The sequence below is a fragment of the Parasteatoda tepidariorum genome, chromosome 7 (assembly GCF_982258835.1).
Source record: "Parasteatoda tepidariorum strain Cologne lab strain chromosome 7, Ptep-v5.0, whole genome shotgun sequence".
NCBI lineage: Eukaryota > Metazoa > Arthropoda > Arachnida > Araneae > Theridiidae > Parasteatoda > Parasteatoda tepidariorum.
In genome coordinates this window covers 72,268,370-72,291,046 of record NC_141761.1, presented here as the reverse complement: position 1 = coordinate 72,291,046, position 22,677 = coordinate 72,268,370, and the positions used below count along the sequence as shown (strand labels likewise).

The window sequence follows — 22,677 nt, the reverse complement described above, 5'->3', positions numbered from 1 at the left end:
TAACTCAAATATCCATATGATAATCTAGCTCAAATATTCTCTCTACTTTTATTTTTAGGATTCAAGGACCACAAGGGAACACCTCAAGGATCCTCCATTCCATGATGAGGCAATACCTTTTAGATATACCTTCTAGTATTGGTAAAGGGCCACCCCGACATCAGGCACCCCGACCAACCGACAGGACTAGCTCAAATATTCATATGATAATCTAAAACAAATATTTATATAATGTAACGCAAATATCGATGTAATAATGTAACGCAAACATTATGATCACGCAACGTAAGTACCTATATGATAATATAACGTGAGTTGGTTAAGTAAACGCAAATATCCGTCGCAAAAGTTCTACACCAAGGTGAATCTCTTATTTTGCTATAAGTTCTATAATTAATTCGAGAAGTTTTTTTGCTTTTTGAATAGAATTTTTGTTTAAAATTATAGTTAAAATAAAAAAACTTATATGAATATTAATTCCAATTTTACTTAAAAAAATTATTATTTATTTACTTGGTTATTTATTTATTTTTCTTATTTAAATTTTTTTTTCCAATTTTCTTCGTAATCCTTTAACATAAATGGGTAACCATTTTGTATATTTTTTCTCTGGTGCTCTAGTTACAAACAATGGTCATTTTGGTATTTTTTAATTATTTAAAAATAGTTGAATTGTTTCTAAAACAATCTGTTTGATTATCGGAAATATATTTGTTCTAAAATATAAAATAAAAAAAAAGTAGTTGGGGAAAAAAAAAAGATTTTTTTCCATTCACATTCACAAATTTATCAGCAATTGATTTTGTAAATAAAAGAAATTTTAATAAACAATTACCGTTTCTCTTAGATCTAAATATCAGCAAGTAATTGATAGTTTGAAAAATTATTGTTTGGAAGTGAACCATGTTAGGAAGATTTTACCTTTAATGTAGAAATGACTGAATTTTATAACCATAAATTGTTATAATGCTAAATATGATACTTTTAACTTATTTTGACCTAAATTAATACAAAATAATAAAAAAAGTATAAAAAATAGGTTTAGTAAAAATTCTACATCAAAAGGTTAAAAATAGTAAAGTAATTTGTTTCTTAAAATATAAATAAAAACTACTTAACTACAAAATTAAAAAAAAAAAAAATCAGTTAATGTCACCTACCTACTTTTAAACAAAAGGCTTTTCTGAAAGCTTTCGTTTGTATAAGCAAATGAGTACGCAAACCACAAGAAAAAAAGCAGTGAGCAGAAAATAAGTGTTACCATGTTAAAAAGAAGAAAATTCTTCCTCAAACTGAATTTTTAAAACTAAATTTTATAATTAATAGTTATACATTAGGTATGAAAAGGGTAAGACTATAAAAAGTTACTGTCCCAGAAGATTAGTGTAGTTATTTTTTTCGGAGAATTTTTTTCTTCTATTTTTAATTAAATACAAAAATTCAAATTCATAATATTTAAGAAAAATATCACCTTACCTATAAGAATATTAAGAAGTGACGTTGACGGACCTTTTCCAACATGCGTAAAGGCCTCCGCTTTAGCTTTGTAGAGTACACCAGCTGTGAGATTCCTTAATGTCACAGAAGTAGTTGTGCTGTTTGTTGTAATATTGGAGTGTAGACTGGATGTGTTGTCATAAATCTGCAACTAAAATGTTAGGTAATTAATTAATTACCAAATTGAAGGTTTATAGATATTAGCAGAGATATTAGTATTATTACAGATAATCTAGTAATACATAATAGTTAGATGCATTGAGAGTTTAGTAATATTTAGCAAAAATTCGTGGAGTTTCGAGGAAAAGAGAGTTCTTGAAATTGCAATTTGTAATTGATTAAAAATATTAACTGCAGCGTAATGAATTAATAGTATAACAGAGAGTCTAGTAATCTTTAGTAATAAGTATTTAAAGTTTAGAAATATTTAACGAAAATTCGTGGGGTTTTGAGGTTAAAAGAGATTTTCGCAAATCGGGCGTCAATTACAAAAAGTAATTATTTGTAATTCATGACAAACATTATCTACATGGTAATAAACTGTCTGCGTTACGAAAAATCTAAAAATCGCCGTTTTTGGTAATCATGTTTTACAATTACTACTGAATAATTAATCATAATATATGACAAAAACAGATAATTAGCGATGACTATTGTTATTATTTTTATTAGCCTGTATTAGCAATAAACAACTTATTAAAATATGATTTCAAGGCCACGTTTTTAAAGGTTATCATAGCCCACGGTAGCAACTAAACTACTTCCTTGTCATAGCGATTTAAAATACTAAGTTTTTTTTCCAGAAAATATTTATTTCGTTATGTGTTTTTACGTTTGTTGAAGGAAATAATAATTTTTAATATAGAACTTAAACATGAAATACTAGCTAATTAATACATTAATGTAATTCTGATTTTTTAAGTAGAATGCTGATCACTTGATATTATAAGTAATGTCTTTTAATCATAGTTACTCGTAATCAAAATTTGCTGTGCTTGTAATCGTATAAATAATAGTTTGATTGATTATGAGTTAATTTTATCACCTTCAAGTAGCAATTTAAAGTAACTAGTAACAATCTTTGATAACAAGTGATCACTGATTACTGCTTTTCAAGTAATTGATATCAACCACTTGCAATCAATTACTTTATTCCTAAACTCTACTTTCAACTAGGAGCAAGAGGAAAGTATGAGTTTAAATACTTCCAAATAATATTCAGGCTCGAATATATATTTAAAATAAAAATTAAATTTTGCGAAAATTGGAAATTTTTATCCATTTTGTTGAATAATTTGTAAATATTATTGCATGTATTGGTAGATAATATTAATCTGTAATTACAAATTATCAAATAATAATTTCAAAGCCATGGTTGTAAAGGTCATCATAGGTCACTGTAGCAACTACGCTACTGCTTTATCATAGCAATATTAAATACTAAAATTTTTACTAGAGAATATTTATTTCTCTGTGTATTTTTTTGTTGAAGGAAATGAAGTTCATTAAATATAGAATTTAACATGAAATGACAAAAAACAATTACCCATGAATGCATTATTATTTGTAATCCCTATTGCTTGATTACTTAAGTAGAATGTTGATTACTTGATATAATAAATAATAATGTTTTGAAACCATAGCTACTTGTAATCAAAATTATGTGTGCTTGTAATCGTATAAGTAATAGTTTGATTGATTACTAATTATTTTTATCATCGACTTGTAACATTTTAGAGAATTTGATATCAAATGATCAACCACTTGATTTCTGCTTGTTCAAGAAATTGATATCAACCACTTTTAATGAATTAAATTATTACAAAAATCTGCTTTGAACTAGGAGTTGGAGGAGATACTGAGTTTAAATACTTCTTATTAATATTTAGTTTCGAATATATATTTAAAAATGAAATTTGAATTTTGTGAAAATTTGTAATCTTTATCCATTTTATTTAATAATTTTTAAATAACAGTAAAAACGTATACGCGTAATAATTATGTAGGGAATATTTAGCTTCAATAAAATTAAATAATGAATAAGATATTTCCACAAGACATTAAGAATAATTTTTATAAATGCACAAATTAGTAAAGCACGTTCAATAAAAATCTAAATTCAACGTTCAAAAAAAAAAAAAATAAATAAAATAAAATAAATAAATAAATAAATTTTTTTTTTGAATTATGATGGTATTAAAAATTATCTTATAAGAGTGAAGAGTTTAAATTAGCTAATTAAAATAAGGTGAATGAAAGACGTAATGTTTCGTTAGGACAATATATGGCCTTAACACTTCGACAACAGTTTTTATATCTTAGTGGGATGTTCTACCTCATTCACCATATTGACAGACCTCATGCTTTTAGATTTCTCTCTCTCGTTTTTCCTATCAAATAAACCGCCTCCTTTATTCTGTGAACAAACCGTAAGATTATTGTTTTAAAAAAATTCGAATTAAATTAATCAATAAAATTTAATATAAATGATTGAAATATTGAATTTAAAAGTTTCTTTCGTAATCCCAAATTGATAATTCTCTTAGTATTCTTAGATTTTTTAAAAATATTTTAGCACATAATAAAATACTCAACATAACATGTACAGTAAAATAGTGGCAGAAGATATCTTACCAGATATCCTTTCAAACCGCCATTGATGTGTTGTGGTGGCGGTGAAGACCATGAGATGGCAGCACTAGTTATTCCTAAAATTTCAACGTGGAGATTGTCTGGGGGAGCAGATGGTACTGAAAAACATTAAAATAAACTTTTTTTAAATGTTTTCTGTTCTGACCTTTCCATAGAAAGCCACATTTTCTACAAACATTTTATCCTTTTGGTATTTTGTGGGAGAAAGTGATAAGCTTAAGGAGAAATTTGTTTTTATTAATTCCATAGATGAATTTAAAATTTTGACGTGTGCTCCCGTTACCTCGGGCTGCTACTCGGAAATAACGAGGATTATTTATTTACTTTAGTTTCATAATAAGGATAAAAATAATCTTCTTTAATTGTTTTCTGTCCTGACCTTTTCCAAAAGCGAGCCACATTTTCTACAAACATTTTATCTCGTTTGTATTTTGTGGGAGAAAGTAATAAATTTTAGGAAAAAATATTATTTATTAATTCCATAGAAGAATTGGAAATTTTGATGTGTGCACTGGATGCCTCGATTCGCGACTCGCAAATAAGGATTATTTATTTATTTACCTTTTTCATAATTTCCATAGTAATTTATTTTTAAGTAATTGTTTTAACTTTTTTCAAATTTTTATTTTGTTTTAATTTTTTTAGTATTTGCGAATATTTCCTCTTTTATAATTTAAATTAATTTTCGATTACCTTCTAAAAAATCATAATTTTTTTTAAAATTCTAGTTAATCTTTTAAAGTTTATTATTATTTACTTATATACCTTGCTTTAATAATTGACATAATAATTTATTTTTAAGTAATTGTTTTCCCTTTTTTCGAACTTTTATTTTTTTAATTTTTTTAGTAGAATATTTCCTCAAATTATAATTTAAATTAATTTTTATTACCTTTTAAAAAATATAAATTTTGTAACATTTTAGTCAATTCTTTAGAGTTTATTATAATATATTTATTTACCTTGGTTTCATAATTGCCATAATAATTTATTTTTAGGCGATTGTTTTAACTTTTTCGAACTTTTATTTTGTTTTGTTTATTTTTTTTATTTTTTACGAATATTTCGTCTTTAAGTTATAATTTGAATTAATTTTTTATTACCTTTAAAAAAATCATAAACTTTTTTCTTAAAATTTTGGTTAATCTTTTAAAGTTCATTATTATTTATTTGTGTACCTTGGTTTTTTAATCGCCATCATAATTTATTTTTAAGTGATTATTTTAACTTTTTTTCTTCGAATTTTTATTTTATTTAAGTTTTTTAGTACGAATTTTTTATTTTTAAATTGTAATTTAAACTAAATTTTTATTACTTTTAAAAAAATCATAATTTAGTTCTTTAAATTTTAATAAATTCTTTAAAGTGTATTATTATAAATTTGTTTACCGTGGTTTAATAATTGTTATAATAATTTATTTTTTAGTAATTGTTTTACTTTTTTTTCGAATTTTTTGTTTTATTTATTTCTGTATTTATTAATTTTCCATCTTTTAATTGTAATTTAAATTAATTCCGTATTACCTTTAAAAAAAATTATGCCTTTATTTAAGTTTTAGTTAATCCTTTAAAGTTACAGTTGATTCCTTCAAAACTTATTTTTAAGAAAAATAGCAAATAATTAATTGATGAATATAATTTATACTTTAAAATTACCTTAAATTTAGTAAAGCAAATACAACTTTATTGACAAAGAAGTAGAAGATAAAGCATTCTCTAAAAGTAGTTTATAAAAAATTTTTTATAGTTCTAATTAATACATAACTCACTTATGAGATATTAGAAGTTGAGATACGAGATACTTTTTTATAAAAATAAGGATTTATTTTGAATGAATTAATATAAGGATCAAAACAGGAAGATATTTCGTGCTGATGGATAAATTGGGGCCTACAGACCATAAAAATTTCAATGTCTCTTCAAAATTAAAGAAACATTTATAACATAAATAAAGACAATAATTCGCAAATGTTAAATTGGTGACAAAACTTTCATTAATTCGAACAATATTTTATAAATTAAGTTTAAAATCAGTTACAAACTTGGCGATTCTTACATGCATTACACAAACATAGAAATTAAAATAATTATGAAGGTAATTAATGGAGTTGGAGTTTTAAATATGTGTACATAAGTTTTTAAAATAAGTGCAATTGTAAATAAAATAGTTTACACAGAAAAATTATTCCTTTTAAGATATATTTTTTGCCACTTAATTTTGTCAACATTTTTTATTACATCATTTAAAGAAATAATTTTTTTTTACTTCCTACTCTCTAGATAATAATGCCAAAGTATTAGATCGATTAAAATTTCTTTTGAATAATTTATGCTTTAAAAAAGATTTTCGGGATTCTCTGTTTGTTATAGGCATGACAAGCAGTATCTTCGAAATTCTATATACACAAGAGACTATATCAATTAATGTTCGTAAAGGGACTCTTTTTATTGTTTTTTTTTTCACGAAGAACTTTTTTGAAACAATGGTTTTTTTCACGTTGCTTTTTTTAAAGAAAATTTTTGTATTCTTGCTGTTTGCTAAAAAAGGGGGGGGGGAGGGATTGAACACCCTTCAGCTTTCGAAATATGGTGGTAGATAATTTGTTTTCTTTTTAGTAACAGTAATATTTACGCTTTAATTCCTTAAATTGCTGATGCATTGTTTTTTAAATCAAGTAAAATTATCGGCTTTCAGTTTTATTTTTTTCATATTTGCCAAAATATGAACTTATATCGTTGAAAAAAAATAGATGTTCTAATTTTAAATAGCTTAAAGAATTGCTTATAAATTTATTTACACAATAATTCATCAAGACTTTTTTAACCTATGTTCTGTAATCTATATATACTGAAAATGATTGAATGGTAATTTTTTTTTACATCATTAGTAGCTTTTAAACATCGCAATCACTAGGGCGGAACACTAATCTGAGCAAAAATTTTCCCCAAATTCTTAATAGAGGCAAAAAAAGGCCCACTTTTAGGTAATTTTAAAATGTTTTTGTAAACATTTTCTTTCTACCAGTATTTAATGAATCAGAATACCATTAAGTATGTACCCGAGATAATCGAGTTCTAAATTGTGTGCAAAAACTCTTAGAATTATTTAAACAGCTTTAGAAATATTGCAGCACGCGAAAAAGTAAAAATAACAATATGGTGGATCCAAATTTGTAAATCCTCCTTTTATAAAACTATTTTGCTCATATTTTCCAATGTCAGAAATTCAGAAAGAGGCCGGGATAGCATGGTTGGTAGGGCGCTGGGCCCATGTCCAAGAGTTCGTGGGTTTGATCCCTGTCAATCGAAGACTACCCGTGTAGAAAATGGTGACTGATGCACGTTAAATCTGTCGAGTCGCAAAGTCCTCCATGTTCCCATAACAAATCAATACCTCTGGCGGTACTGATCCAGGAGTTTCCTTGTCTTCTGGAAAAGTTCAAAAATTACAAGGCTACGGAATTGGACATTAGTAGTCGTAAACCTAAAATTGGGTCGGCTGTTGAACTACGGATATAAAACCCATCACATTAGAGCCGCGATGGCTCAGGGGATGGAGCGTTCGATCTCCAATGAGGTGAACCGGGTTCGAATCCCAGTCGATATGAATTCCGCATCCAGCTTACACCAACCATAGTGCTGACGAGAAATAACGAGAAATATCCTCAGTGGTAGACAGATCATAGGTTAGAGTCCCCTTGTCGTAAGGGTAACCGTGGGAGGTTCTCGCAGTCCTCCTCTCCATGTAAAGCAAATGAGGGTTAGCTCCATCTAAAAGTCCTCCACGAAGGCAAATTTCTCCCAATACACGATCCAGGAGTTCCTTTTGGATTAGGTTCAAAATTGCAAGGTTATGGAGTTGACCATTATTAGTCGTAATCCAAAAAAATTGGATCGGCTATTCAACGACGGTTATAAAATAAAATTAAAATAAAATAATAACAGAAAAAAAATTAAGAACAAGAGTGAGGTAAATTTATTTGGGAGAAGTAACTTAGTCCATAAAGATTGTACTTTAAAGCATGAATATATCCAATCATTATATCTGGTATAGATAACGTATCAAATTAATTTAAATAATAAATTAAACTAAATGGCTCACATCTCCACCGAACTCAAACAACTCAAGTTTCTTTATAATATATTTTAACTTAAAACATCGATGTCAATTTTATAAAGTTAACTATTCAACATTCTTTGCCAAAGCGGGGGTGCCATCCCCTCTGCAGAGGATCAAAATTGTGATGGCATGTCTTCTGATCATCCTCAGGGATGTTTCCCAGACCGTCGCCAATAGCCCATTGGGCAACTCTAGTGTGACGTAAATAAACAACAACAACAACAACATTCTTTGAAATTTCGACGCGCATTGCACACAATCATCAGAAAAATTAACAGGAGCCCTAATACGGAGTCCAAATTAATTTCTTTACCGTGTATCTTAATCTATTTCAAATCATAATACACGAAACCCTGCTTCAACTTAGCCAGAAATAGGGTTCAATATAACACCGTTCTTAAGGCTACGGGTTCATGATATAACGGTTCAATCCAACAACTTAAAAATGTCTAAAGTGCCGATATTATGCTTCAATGTTGAACCTATTTCGTAGAGAATGTAATTGCTTTTCAATTGGTATATTATTAATTTAAAGAAAGTCAAAGATAGCGTTTAAATCTCTGCGAAGTTTGAAACGTTTGAGAACAAATAGGGTTTCTTCAATACTCTCTTAAAAAAATTATTTAAATTGGATAAATTAGAAAGAATGGGCCACTTTCCCCCATGTTCTGATGGATAAAATCTTTCTAACCGTTATATCTCTTAATTTTGAAATACGACTGCACAGTTTACAAAGTTAACTATTCTACATTTTTTGAAATTTTGGAACACTTTGAACCATAATATCAGGCAAATTTGCCGTACCCTAATACCGTAACAAGTATAACTTTTAACTAGGTCAATATAAGACCGTTTTAAGGTTACTAAAAATTTATACGATATAGTGTTTTAATATAACACTTCTTTAAGGTTTAAAAGTGCAGATACAATAGTTCAAAAGTTAACTTATTTTTCAAAGAATGGAATTGATTTTTAATTAGTATGTAATAAATGTCCGAAGAGTCAGAGATAGTGTTTAAAAACCTCTTCCAAAGTTTATGCAGTTTTTGGAATAGCTAGATGGTCCTTCAAAGACTCTTTTAAAAAATAAAATAAAAATAAGAAGGTGACTTGAAATTTATTAGTTGAAGTGAGTAGGTCACACCTCCCCATGTTCAAGCACTTGTAATCTTTTCAACCATTATATATTTTAATTTAAAATATAACTGATAATTTTATTAAGTTAACTATTCTATATTGTTTGATATATTGAAACTCTGAACCACAATATCAGGTAAATTTTCAGCACCTTAATACGGTAACAAATCTAGCCTTATTATCGTACAACGAATCGGATAACACGATAATACATTTTAACTTAAATGAAAATGGTTCAATATAAGATCCTTTTAAGATTACCGCAATTTATACTATCTAGTGGTTCACTATAACAATTTTTTAAGATCCAAAATTCCGATATAAAGGCTCAACGTCAACTTATTTTTCAAGGAGGAAATCATTTTTCATTTTGTATACTGTAAGAAAACTCATTGATATAGCTTTACCATCTTCCAAAGTCTGTGCCGTTTGAGAATTGCTCGGTGGGCCTTCAACACTCTTGTAAAAAGGAACCAGGAAAAACTCGTACTTGGTGTATTTTCTGAGATCAGTTAGGACGTAGGAAGAAGCTCCGCCGTTTAGAACAGTCACCATGTTGTACTTCTGTGATCCTGAGCTGAGGTCACGAAAACGAATATAAAATCCCTCCACGTGCTCCTCGGCTCCCTGAAAACAATTGTGACAGACAACTATATAAAACAAACAGTTTTTTTTTAACAACCTACCTTCAAATTATTATTACTATACATATTTTTATGAAACTTGGGCCTTTCTGTGTTTTGGATTATATTTAAAATGAAATAGTGTGGCTTTTTTAACAGCTATTTTGAGATTACAAAATAAAAGCTGTTCATGTCACAATAAGATACAATAGGGCCGTTACAGAGTCAGATTCCGCTCCAGAGGAGCCATGGTTCGATAATCGTTCGTAAATTCTGTGGAATCGAAAATCCTGTGGTCTGTCGCTGAGCAGTACCATAGGTACAAGGATCTGGAGAAAATTCATTTCCCCTTTCGATTAACGTCTAAATTGAAAAAGTAGCCTCAAGAATGAGTGGTGCTGCCATCTATCCGTGGAACTCTGAGCTACGACGTATTTTCCTCCTTAGCGGTGCTCTCTTGTCACACGAAAGGTGCATCTTCCTGACTTTGTTCGCAAAAGGCCAATGGCTGGCGAGCTTGACTTGTCCATGTGTCATTAGAAACAGCAACAAGATGCAATACATTGTGACTAAAATAATTTTTTTAAAATAAGCATACATATATTTACAGTTTAAAATGTATATCTAAACATTCGCCAAAAGTATTAGCCTTTAAATATACTTTGTATAGAAAATGTTTAGGGACCTGGTTTTATAAAAGCTCCCTGATAAACGATACAAAATATTAAAATGAAACTTTTTTAGTTTATCCCTTAATCTGACCCATGGTCCGAATTTGAAATTTTTATCTTGTTAAAAACGTGTTATATGGCATCACTTTCAGTTAGGCTAATTAATATCTCCTAATTACTCCAGAAATTATAAAATACTGTTAAACCTCGGTATTACGAATACGAAAGGAGACCCTAAAAATCCCCGATATCGAAGATTCGGCATATCGAAAATCGAATATTGAATATTTTATTAACAATAAAATAATATAACTTTACTGACATTTCAAAAGTTGTCTAACAAGTATTTACTTTAAAATAAATTTATTTCCAGCAATGTCAATATCTTCGTTTTTTCAATTAATTTTATATTTTGCTGAAGTCTTTCTTTTTCTGAAATATCTCCAGATACCTTCGTCTCTGAATATTTCTGATTCCTCAGAATCACCACATAATGAAAAAATAATACATAATTTATAAATATCCGTTTCGCCTGGATTCATTAAATTATCAAATTACTTCTTATTTTAAGAGCAGATATTCTAATCTATACACACATCTTGCATGTCTACTTCCTTAGGAATTGATAATTTAAGCAATTTATTTTCAAACAAGGTAAACTCATTCTTATTAGAGCTTCAAGCAACGCATTATAAAATTGTTCAAGGAAGGGTATTAAGAATTTAAGTTCGAAAAAAAAAAAACATTTTAATTCTTCAGAAATCAGAAAAAGAATTTGTCGTTAAAATTATTTCATGAAATAGAAGGCTTTAGGCAGTTTTCATGCCTTTGCTTTCGTACTTCTTGTTTCCTAATTCCTGTGAGTTCCAGTAACTTAATTTTTCATTACTATATCCCGTGTCTTACTTTTTCTTTCGAAATCTGTCTTACTTTTCCAAGCTCCTTATGTCTTACTTTTTCTATTCAGCTCTCGTGTCTAACTTTTTACTGCCAGTTAGCATTTTTCACTTTTTCTTAAGGGTTCATGCCTCAATTTATTCATTGAGTTCTGTCAAGATGTAAACTAGATAATCTTCTGTCTCAGGAAAACACAAAAAGAAAAAGAATCTGGTGCAAAATGAATATAAACTCAAGTGTCTCTAGCATATTATTTGCCCACAGTAGCAATTGTAATTTGATAGTATATCTTTAAATAATAATAATAACAATAAAATAATAAATAATGAAATAATAATGTAAAAAAACACGTTGGCCGTTTTTCGGAATTCCTTTATATCTCATTCTTTTCATACATATTATCATTATAAAGATTAATTAGGTTAAAAAAGTGGTACTTTTTCCATTCAACATTTTGAATTCATAACCACAATATATTTCGGGGCATTTGTTCATTTTCTTTTCATGAACATTGAAAATAATTGAAAGATTATCTAATGTACATTATGAATGAAAAATAATTTATTTAAAAAAAATTATAAATAAGGAAAAGACTGATATAAGGCTATCTTACTTTTTGTACTAGTCAGTTGGGAAATTAATTTTCAAAAATATTGTTCTATAAATTATTAGAGCAAAAACTTTCACGTGTATTCAAATCTTAATTTATTGACTTTCACATTTAAGCGAAAGATAATTTGTTTATAAAATCAAAGTTAATGAGCGATTAAAAGTTTTTAAAGCGATATTTTTCTTTCCTCAAACTATTTCTTCGAATTCAGTGAATTCCAAATCGTTGATTTCTCAATTTGAGAAATTCATGTCTGATAATCCTTTAACGCTTGAAATTCCTATCGGACTTGAAAATTGTGGTGGCGCCACCTACCTTCCAGAACAATTTCACAGCCGTTGAACTAATGGCTCGAATATCCTGAAGTTCCACAGCTATGCTGCTCAGTTGAATCCGTGCCTCTTCCAAATCATAGTCAGGAAGCATGTGAGGGGGGAGACCTGAAAAGGGAAAAAAAAAAGTACAGGAAAATGGGGGAAAACAGAAAAGCGAGGGGAAAAAAGCTTCTTAAAATCGATTATCAATACTGGAAGGAAATATAAGAAAGCTTCAGATCAATGAGACTGTGTGTTACAAAAAGGAAAAATTGTGGAGGTTTAGTATTGATTTCCCGCTAGTCAAGGCATTTTTTACCCTCCCATCAGTGATTGAGCTGATCTGGATATAGGGTTGCAACATTGGAAAAAGGGAAATATCCCTACGTCTCTATTATTGTAAGATATTTTCCATTTTTCAACGAATTCGAAATTCGATAGGAAGGATTTTCTATGTGAATGAAAACTAAATTGAAAAAGTCGAAAGGTGATTAAAATACGACCGATTTTTTTTTCTTAAGGGACGAATTAAATCGAAATAAATAATGCATTTCTGGAAAAGATAACTTATCAGATTTCTTATGCAAGTAAGTTAAGAAGAAAGTTAGATTTACTTTAGAATAGTCTGTTGTGAACTAAAAGAATGTTTATTGGTTAATCTTTTTTTAAAATCTTTTTTTGAAAAATACATATAAAGCATCAATACATAAAATACTTCCAATACATAAAAAGCATTACTATAGAATATAGCATCACTATAACATATATAAAAAGCATTACTATAGAGTGGTAAATACATTTATACGCTTTTAACATTAGGCTGTGACAGCTATAGTCATAAAAATAGTATTTCAATTAATCTAGCAGTGCAGGACATGAATTTCTAGTTGAGATAACATCAAATCGCTCTCGCAACAGCCTGTTGTGGGCCAGGAAATTCCTGGAGATTAGAGCCTATAATTTTATGACCAACTGCATGGTGTGATCAGCTTTGCGTTTATACTTCCCAGTTAAGAAGTTGGAAGTGGGTACTCATCCATCAAAAGCTAAGTGGATTAAAAGCTCTCACCAAGGATAGAACCCCGATCCTTCACAATGATGGTTCAGTGCTTTAAAGATTGTGACACAACGACAGTAGTATGCACTAAAAAAATCAATTAAAACGCACAAGATCATTTTTATATTAAACCTATGCTTTTTAAATTAGTAAATAACTTTTCTCCCTCAATTTATGCTATCTGCGACATCTGCTTCGGCCACTATAACTTCTTAAAAAGTTTGAATTGCGAAAATTTTTTTTATCTCAACATCTTAGCTCTGTTAGAGACTTATAGTAAAGGCAAAAAAGAAAAAGTTAATTTTAGAAAAAAATTCAGGGTATACATTAATCTAGTAACCTAGAGAAGGTCTAATACTAAACTTCATTTTTTAAAAAATATGTACTTCCAGCTTGTTTAATCGAAATAAAACTTGATAGTTTTTTTTAGTATATATATATATATATATATATATATATATATATATATATATATATATATATATATATATATATATATATATATATATATATATATATATATATATATATATATATATATATATATATATATATATATATATATATATATATATATATATATATATATATATATATATATATATATATATATATATACATGAACGCCAAAGGGTGCAGCAACTTTTTTACCAGCAGTAGAGGTCGGGATAATGTTAGCGTAGGTCATTAAATTCTCTTTATGGTCAAATCTATTTAGTAAACTAAAAAAAAATCATTTAATGAATAATTTTACATTTTGAAAAATGTATAGATCGGTTAGAAGAAAGGTTACGATTTTTTTTAAGGTTGCGATGGCCAAAAGGATATCCGAAATCCCCTAATACATTCTAATGTAATATTTAAGCGGCTTTTTATTGATGATTACAATATTTAAAAATCTATTTCCTGTGTTTGTGGAGTACTTAATTAATTTAGCGAAGTTGAATACATACCATGGGTTTTGATGACTTTGCTACTAGGACTGGGAAGACTTAGACCGTGGGAATTTTCGGCTCTCACTAGGAACTGGTAGTGTGTATCTGGCCTCAAGTTGTGGACTACATGAGTTTCTGAGGCGACATGGTGAGCACTGACAACCCAACCACTTTGGAGATCGCTACTATAGTATTCCACTATAAAAAAGGAAAATATTATTTAATAACGAACCAAATATCGAACTAATAATTTGGAATTACATATAAGCATACGAATTTCGGAATAAAATTGGAAATAGAATTAAACAAAAGTCATACCTCTATATCCAATGAGTGGGGAAGCACCCATGTTATTGCTTCTTTGCCAGTGCAAAGTAACCGATGTTTCAGTGACATTGAGGGCATTCGGCTGACCAGGAGGTTTTGGAAAAGTCGAGGGATCAGGGGCTCGATGAAATATCACATTTGGATTCCGTGGTGCTGCGAAAAAATTTGTTCAAAGTGAACAATCAAAAGTTGTTTCAAAATAAATTTGTATCAAAAATTTAATCAAAATAAATTTGTGTAAAAAGCTGCATCAAAAATAAAAGCTCTTCATTGATTGCACCAAAACTGCCTTACGGACAAAACTAGTGGCTCATGTACTCATACATATTTATAAAATAGATTTTCATTCCGAAATATTGTGTCTGAGTATAAGGATTTATCTATACATACTTTTTTCAGTGTGGCGCAAAATACATTCAGATTATTTATACGAAGGAGATGCACTTTTAATTTTTGCTCAATAAAATTTACATTTGAGTATCTCACATATTAGATTTTTTCATAGATCACAGATATTGGTTTTTTTCTTCTTGGTCATGCTCTGGTCATTGGGTCATGCTCTGATGCACTTCTTATTACACGCTTTTAACGCGGTAAAAACTTATTATAGATTATTTAGGTTACTTTTGAGTTTCTTTTTACCTTATTTAAAGCATAGATCTAGATATCTGTACAGTTTTTAAAGTTCTACCTAATGTGTTTGTAGATAACATGAGGAATGTATACAAATCGGGGACGTTTTTCTTTGGTGCAAGCTATTGAAATAGCCAAAATTGTTAATGCCTACGTTGTAATGTGATTCCCAAGATGCAGAGTACGCTATACAGGCTGTAAAAATACTAATGATCACAACTGTACTGAGAGTTGCTAAAACAAACAACTTTTACTGCATAATATGAGATCGGAAAGCAAAGGATAAACGTCAAGATGACGTCTGCTCGGTGAAAGTGGGGAGTGCAATAATGGCAAAAAATAATGAACTAGTAATTTTTATAATTAAAAATAGTACAAGAAATGCTCAAATGAGCTTCCATTAACAACAACACAAACTTCACATTAGCGGACTGAATAATGTTAAAGTTAGAAGATTCATGGTACATTTGCAGCTGCTACTCTTATTCGAGCTACAGTATTCTCTGATGATTCTATGGGCGATTTTTAAACGGTACTTTTTAGATGTCAAGAGAAAAAAAATTCTACCTTAATAAAAAAGGTTGTTTTAAGGTTGACAGATGTGCAAAGCACCCCTGAGATAGAAAATGAGGTTATGTTTTGCACCAAAAGTAACCTCTTTAATAAACCTCAATTTCAATCTCATTTCTACCTTATAAAATCAATCTCATATATAGCTCGGTGATTTTTTTTAGTTGAGATCGAAAGAAATTATTCTCTCCTCAAATATGCTTATTTGCCTGAAGTGTAAAAAAAAATAACCTGTGCACCTAAGAAACAACCTCTCTAAGCTGGTTGCTCTAAAGTAGATTTCCATCAACCTCAAAACTATCGCAAATATAAATAAAACAACTTCATACACCTTGGGAGGTTGACTTTGTAAGTTTGTTTTTAAAGTCAACTTCAAACAAACCTCAAACTAACCTTAACACCTTAAGAGCACCTTTAATTTTTGTAAGGGTAGGCAAGAACGATCGGGAGAGCTGGGTGTCCAAAAGAAGAGTTCACCTTCACTAAACCATCTCTGCAGGAAAACGATGCCTAGCTAAGGTAGTTTCACCGAGCTCGCGTCTTCTTGTGACCTGCTGAATGTATTCTGATCCCACATTATTTCAGGGGGAAAGTTATTTGTTTGATAAAGTTCTGTAATCTTATATAGTTGAGACGATTAGTTTCGTTACACCCTGTATGTTTGTACAATTTTTTTACTGTCCAATATACGCCATCTTTAAATTCATTGATAATTTTCGAAAACTATTTTTTCGAAACAATTTCAATTCTGAGTAAAATTATACAAAAACTCCAAGTTGTATGCTTTTTTCTGATTGAATAACACGAGAAAGGTTATTTTTATGCACAAAAGCACTAGTTTAAAGTTTAGAAAAAAGCCACGACTAATGCTCAGAGGCTTAACCAATTTAACTAATAATAGCTGATGGCTTAAATCCAACTCTTATGCTCTATACAATATGCTGAAACCACAATGAGCATCTCGCAAAAATATATTCAAATGCCATGAATTCTTTCATGTAAAGCAAATTTTGTGCGTAAATTCGATATGTAAAGCAAAATATTTCCCGTAAAATAAAGCAAAGCACTCACATTCTACTGATAAAGATGCACTCCATGATGTCTCACCACTCTCGCTTGAAGCAGTGCATGAATATAAGCCAGAATCTGTTGACTGAAGGGCTGGAAAAAAAATGGAATATTTGCATTGTCTTTCAATCCACTCCAACAAATTTCGAAAAGTTTTCGATAACCAATAAAATCCAACCAGGATATATCTCGTATTCTTACCATCGATTTTTAAAGTTCCAGACTCGAGAACTTTAAATCGGGGGTTGTTTGGAATAGGTCCAGAATTGAATAACCATCGAATTGAAGGAGTCGGGTTTCCGGATGCTTCGCACGGCAGCTTCACTTCGGTGTTCAATGGAAGAGTTTGATTGGCAGGGCCGAGGAGGATTATGGGTGGTGGTACATCTCCCATTGCTGAAATATTAAACGTTGGAATGAAATAGTGAAGAAATAATTTGAGATCTATTTTTGGCAACAGACATAAACATGTGCTGGGATTTCATTACTGTTAAATTTAAATTCATTGCTACATTTATATATTCGTAATATATTATCATATGTATTATGACTTATACTAGAGAGGAATTTTTTTTTGTAATTTAATTGTATTATGTCTAAACCAAATTTTTAGTTTTTATATGCTATTCCCAACTGATATAATATATTATATATGCTACATGCTAAGGGTTCCGTAACATACAGTTTTAAAAATTCATGCTAGAATTAGAAAAGTATACATATTAACGGTACCAAATTAACATTAAAATTAAGGGAAAACAAAAACTGTTTTAGAAATCTAATTACTCATTTCAGAAGAAGGTAGGACAGAAAATACAGAAACCAGTATATATATATATATATATATATATATATATATATATATATATATATATATATATATATATATATATATATATATATATATATATATATATATATATATATATATATATATATATATATATATATATATATATATATATATATATGACGCCCGGTGGCTGAGCGGTAGCGCTTCGCGCTGTCGTGCCACAAGTCCTTGGTTCGATCCTTGGGCCGGGCAAGGCCGACTCAGCCTTTCATCCCTTCAGTGGGTCGATAAAATGAGTACCAAGCATGCTTGGGAACTAACACTGGGGGTTCCGCGTTCGGCTGACCACCTGACCGGAACATATGCTCCTGCACCCCAGAGCCCAAGGTCAAGAAAACTGAGATGGGCACAGTCGGCCTTGGCCCTCTTAATGGGCTGTCGCGCCACTGAGTTAGTTAGTTTATATATATATATATATATATATATATATATGATAAAATTTACTCTTTACAATGTATTTGTGCCTAAAAACAACGAAAAATAACGTAAATAAAAGAAGAAAAGTAGAAATTAAACCTACCGATATAAAGTATAATGAAAATACTCGTTTAAAATAGATTTACTAATATAACAGTTGATGAAAATTGTCGAAAAGGAAAAAATTATGTATGTTCTTTTAGTTTTATTGCATCAACTAATTAGTGTATAATATAATATAATATAATATAATATAATATAATATAATATAATATAATATAATATAATATAATATAATATAATATAATATAATATAATATAATATAATATAATATAATATAATATAATATAATATAATATAATATATTAGCGAATTAAATTTCAATATATATATATACACAAGGCCAACACAGAGCATTATGGCAAATATGTTATGCCTTAAGAGTTCTCATAATTTCCTGAAACCATTATAGTGTGCATTCAATAAAGACGTTTACAAGCACAGAATAATGTAATGATTCCTTATACGTTACATAGACTTTCATGAATATACAGGACATATACTATTATGACTATTAAGTACATTCCTCTTTATTACGTACTGGTAAAAGTTTTTACATTACGAACTTTGTATCAAACGTGTCACGAGTCATTGAAAACAGTATTTACCTGTCACTTCCAAGTAGGCTTTGGCAAAAGTGGATCGGATAACAGACACAACTGAGCATGTATAGTAACCCTTATCCTCTTTTGTGACACCTGAAATCATCAGTGTTCCTTCCCGTGACACTGAAAACCTACCATACGATCCGGGAAACATGAGAACCTAAAGAACAACAGATAATTCTCATTAGTTTTTAAAAGATATTGATATGTTCTTTAATCACACTAAATATGTCGGGGAGATAGGGGTTAGACCGGGTTTGGGGGGGGGGGGGGAGAGAATCCGGGTAGCTAGTTTACAATCTAGTGACCTTTAATGACTAGTTCTTTTTTGGAGATTTTTCTCTTGGCTGTATTTGGCCACAATTATAATGTAAGCTTATATTTCTTTTAAAATTCGTTATCTGAACTAAAAATAGTCAAAAATCAAATTTTTTATTTTATCGAAGAAAATGCCAGGCAGAAGAGCAGGTCATTAAACCTCACTGGATAGGAAAATTGCGTTCGGATACCTCGATTGTGTAGAAATTAATTCTCTTTTCTAGATGTCAAGCTCTGAATTACTCTTTACTGTTCAAAAAGAACTACCTATCATAGTAGTGTGTTGTTGCTGATTAATTCACGGCGTCTGAGCAGACAAGTTTATTTTGTTATGTCAACTCTCTAATATTCTTTTGTTTTTAAACTAACCTTATTTAATTATCATTACAGTTGTAATAATTATTTTTACTATACGTTTACTAAGGATTCATACCCTAACTAACAATAAGGATTTTGGGTTAGAGTCCCCTTGCAGTCAGGTTATTCGCTTCACAATCACCGCTTGTTGAAGTAGTAAAAATTTGGTTAAGAAAATTTCTGCAAAAGCTCTGCTATGTTAGATAAATTGCAAGTTGACCTGTTTAAAATATTTCTAGACAGAAATGGTTAAATAGCAATTTATTTAATTATTATTCTACCATATTCAACCAAAACAGTCAAATAAGCATAAAAAATTATATTCAAGCTGTTAAGTGTGAAAAGAATAGCTTCATAATTATTTTCTATTAATACGGTTAAACAACCAGAATTCTATCCTCGCCAACAAGCTCCACCAACCCCTAAAGCTATTTTGTTTCGTGCAGCCACATACATACTGTAGCTGAGAGAGCTAATCGGTCAATCTCTTGACCAGGGGTTCTAATCTCAGCGGTGATAATACAATATTTCCTTCATTCCTTGAATACATAAAGAGTTTCCAGTGTTCTAAACTCTTCAATGCTGGACTATTTGAAGAAACTATTATTTACGATAGATGACGCAGCACCCACAGATCGCCAAAGTTCGTTTAACACCAGTTTCATTTTTATGGTTTAGAAACTATGCTAATTGTAAATAGATACAAAACCGTATAGTTTTGTATTCACGATTTTTTAACCGCACCACAAACGGTTTCAAAACCGTAAATTTAGAAATGTTTCTAACCATAAACTTTATGGTTAATCGGATGGACAGAGTGCTGCAAAATATTTTACTGTAATTTCAGAATGAAAATTCTACCAGTGTAATCTAAAGGTTATGAAAACAAAACATGGTACTTGGCATTTGGCATTTAAAATGCACAAAATAATCCCAAATAGTATGGTTATTCGAGTTTTTCTCTTAAAAACGGAGGGAACAGATCTCTATTTTAACAAATTTTATTTTAACTTTAACAGATTCTTACCTGATTCCCTTCTTTCGACCAAAACACCGAAGGAGGAGGGTTGCCGGTTGCAGAACATTCGAACTTCGCAATTCCGTTCAAGCCAACTCTCTGGTCCTTAGGCGTTTTGAGAAAAATGGGTCGGGCTAAAAAGGAAAATATAATTATATTAGTTTCCTTTATTAGACTTTGTGTGTAAACAAAAGCTAGTTTAATGATTTTGTAGCAATTTAAGAAGCACAGAATTCATATACTCGTTCCTACGATTATACAGTTGCTTAAGAAACTCATGGAATCATCCTTTAGAAAATTCTTTAAGTAGTCTTCTCTCATTGGATATAATTTTCTCCAACTTGCAGAACTAATTAGTAAATGTAATTTCCTTTAATAATGGGAAATTTTAATTTTCCTTTTTGTAATTATATTTATTTTAGTTTAGTAACGGAATGGACAGGGTTGACAGATCCCTCCTAAACTTACTCTCCAGATTTTCAGTTAATGCGGAGTTGCACATCCTAAGGATCTCCTTTAATGTCGATATTAGTAGCAATGAGACAGTGGATTCAATAGCAAATGCTATATCTATGAAAAAACCCTGGTCAGAAGCTATTATCACTGACAAAGTTAAGGAAATTATTTCCACTACTAAACGCAGAATTCATTGTTAATACGCTGTTCTTAGTTTTACATTAGACAACTAATTATATATTAAACACGTATAGTAAATTATATATTAATGGTATGTTGTATGTAACATATCGTATACAATATTTATATAATATATATGTATATAATATGTATGTTTTATAGGAGTATACAAAAATTTATAATTTAATAAGTGTATACCAAATTACGTAATAGCGGTGTATTATTTACTAATTGTACAAATGATTTTGGTATCAATACAGAATTTGGAATAACGTATTCTGTGTTAATGACATTCTCCAAAGAATGCATTTTGTATTAACAACATTTTCTTATGAATGCATTCTGTATTGACATAATGTTCTTATGAATGCCTTCTGGACTAATAATATGTTCTTAAGAATTCATTCTGCATTAATAATATGTTCTTATGAATGCAAATCATATTCAATCTAAAAAATCAACTATTTTTCAAAAAAGTAAATATTAATGGGTATTTAATGTTCACTGAGCAAAAAAAAAACATGGTCGAAGCTACTAGAATATGATAAAAATTTAACATATTTCTAGCTCTATGGGAACACCAAAATCTCAGTAATTTTTACCGAATCCCTTTATAATGATTGTGGTAAAATTAATAATAAATTATGACTTTATAATATGAGATATATATGATGAATGTGGTAAAATTGAATTAATTTTATAATGATACTTTAGAGCATGGCATAAAACCCATTTATTCGGTTAGATTTACTTCTTAGCTTTATATATTTTCTAAATATGTGGTAACATAAACTATAATTTTTAAAATCTGAATTTCCAGACAACCGTTATCACATAAACGGAAAAATTAACAAAATGAATAGCTTAAATACCATATATTTTGAATTTAATAACAAAAATTATGGATTTTTTACTAGAAATGTCATAATCATAATTTTACCATAATTTTTTCCTCCATGTACATACATAACTGAAACTTACAATGAACGGTTAAGGTGACGGAGGCTGATATTATTCCTACAGGATTTTCTGCTTCACATATATAAGTTCCTTCATCTGATGGAAGAACATCCTTGATAAGCAAACTTGTGTCTTCCTGGATTTGAGCTCTGTAAAGGTATTTATTAAAGGTATAGGTAGAAATCCATTCTTTTAAGTATTACGTTGTAAAAAGAGGGTAATGGGAAGAAAATTGACATTAATACTTGTTAGAGCATTTAAAATATGATAAAACTTATACAAATGTTCTCGAAGCTAATTATTTGACTAATGCCAAAAAGAAATACATAATCCAAATTACT

General features: G+C 29.4%; 1 protein-coding gene across 1 annotated transcript in view; it reads right to left on the bottom strand.

The window, feature by feature from the left end:
- LOC107455609 (protein sax-3) overlaps positions 1-22,677 on the bottom strand; it is a 155,236-nt gene that overhangs the window by 50,333 nt on the left and 82,226 nt on the right. Inside the window, exons 5-15 of the mRNA XM_087168058.1 lie at positions 22,358-22,485; positions 20,750-20,874; positions 19,051-19,207; positions 17,313-17,507; positions 17,115-17,204; positions 14,832-14,993; positions 14,532-14,711; positions 12,523-12,647; positions 9,814-10,033; positions 4,132-4,247; positions 1,477-1,648 (exon numbers count right to left, since the gene is read on the bottom strand). Coding sequence (XP_087024184.1) covers positions 1,477-1,648; positions 4,132-4,247; positions 9,814-10,033; positions 12,523-12,647; positions 14,532-14,711; positions 14,832-14,993; positions 17,115-17,204; positions 17,313-17,507; positions 19,051-19,207; positions 20,750-20,874; positions 22,358-22,485 — 1,670 coding nt within the window. The remainder of the gene's footprint in view (positions 1-1,476; positions 1,649-4,131; positions 4,248-9,813; positions 10,034-12,522; positions 12,648-14,531; positions 14,712-14,831; positions 14,994-17,114; positions 17,205-17,312; positions 17,508-19,050; positions 19,208-20,749; positions 20,875-22,357; positions 22,486-22,677) is intronic.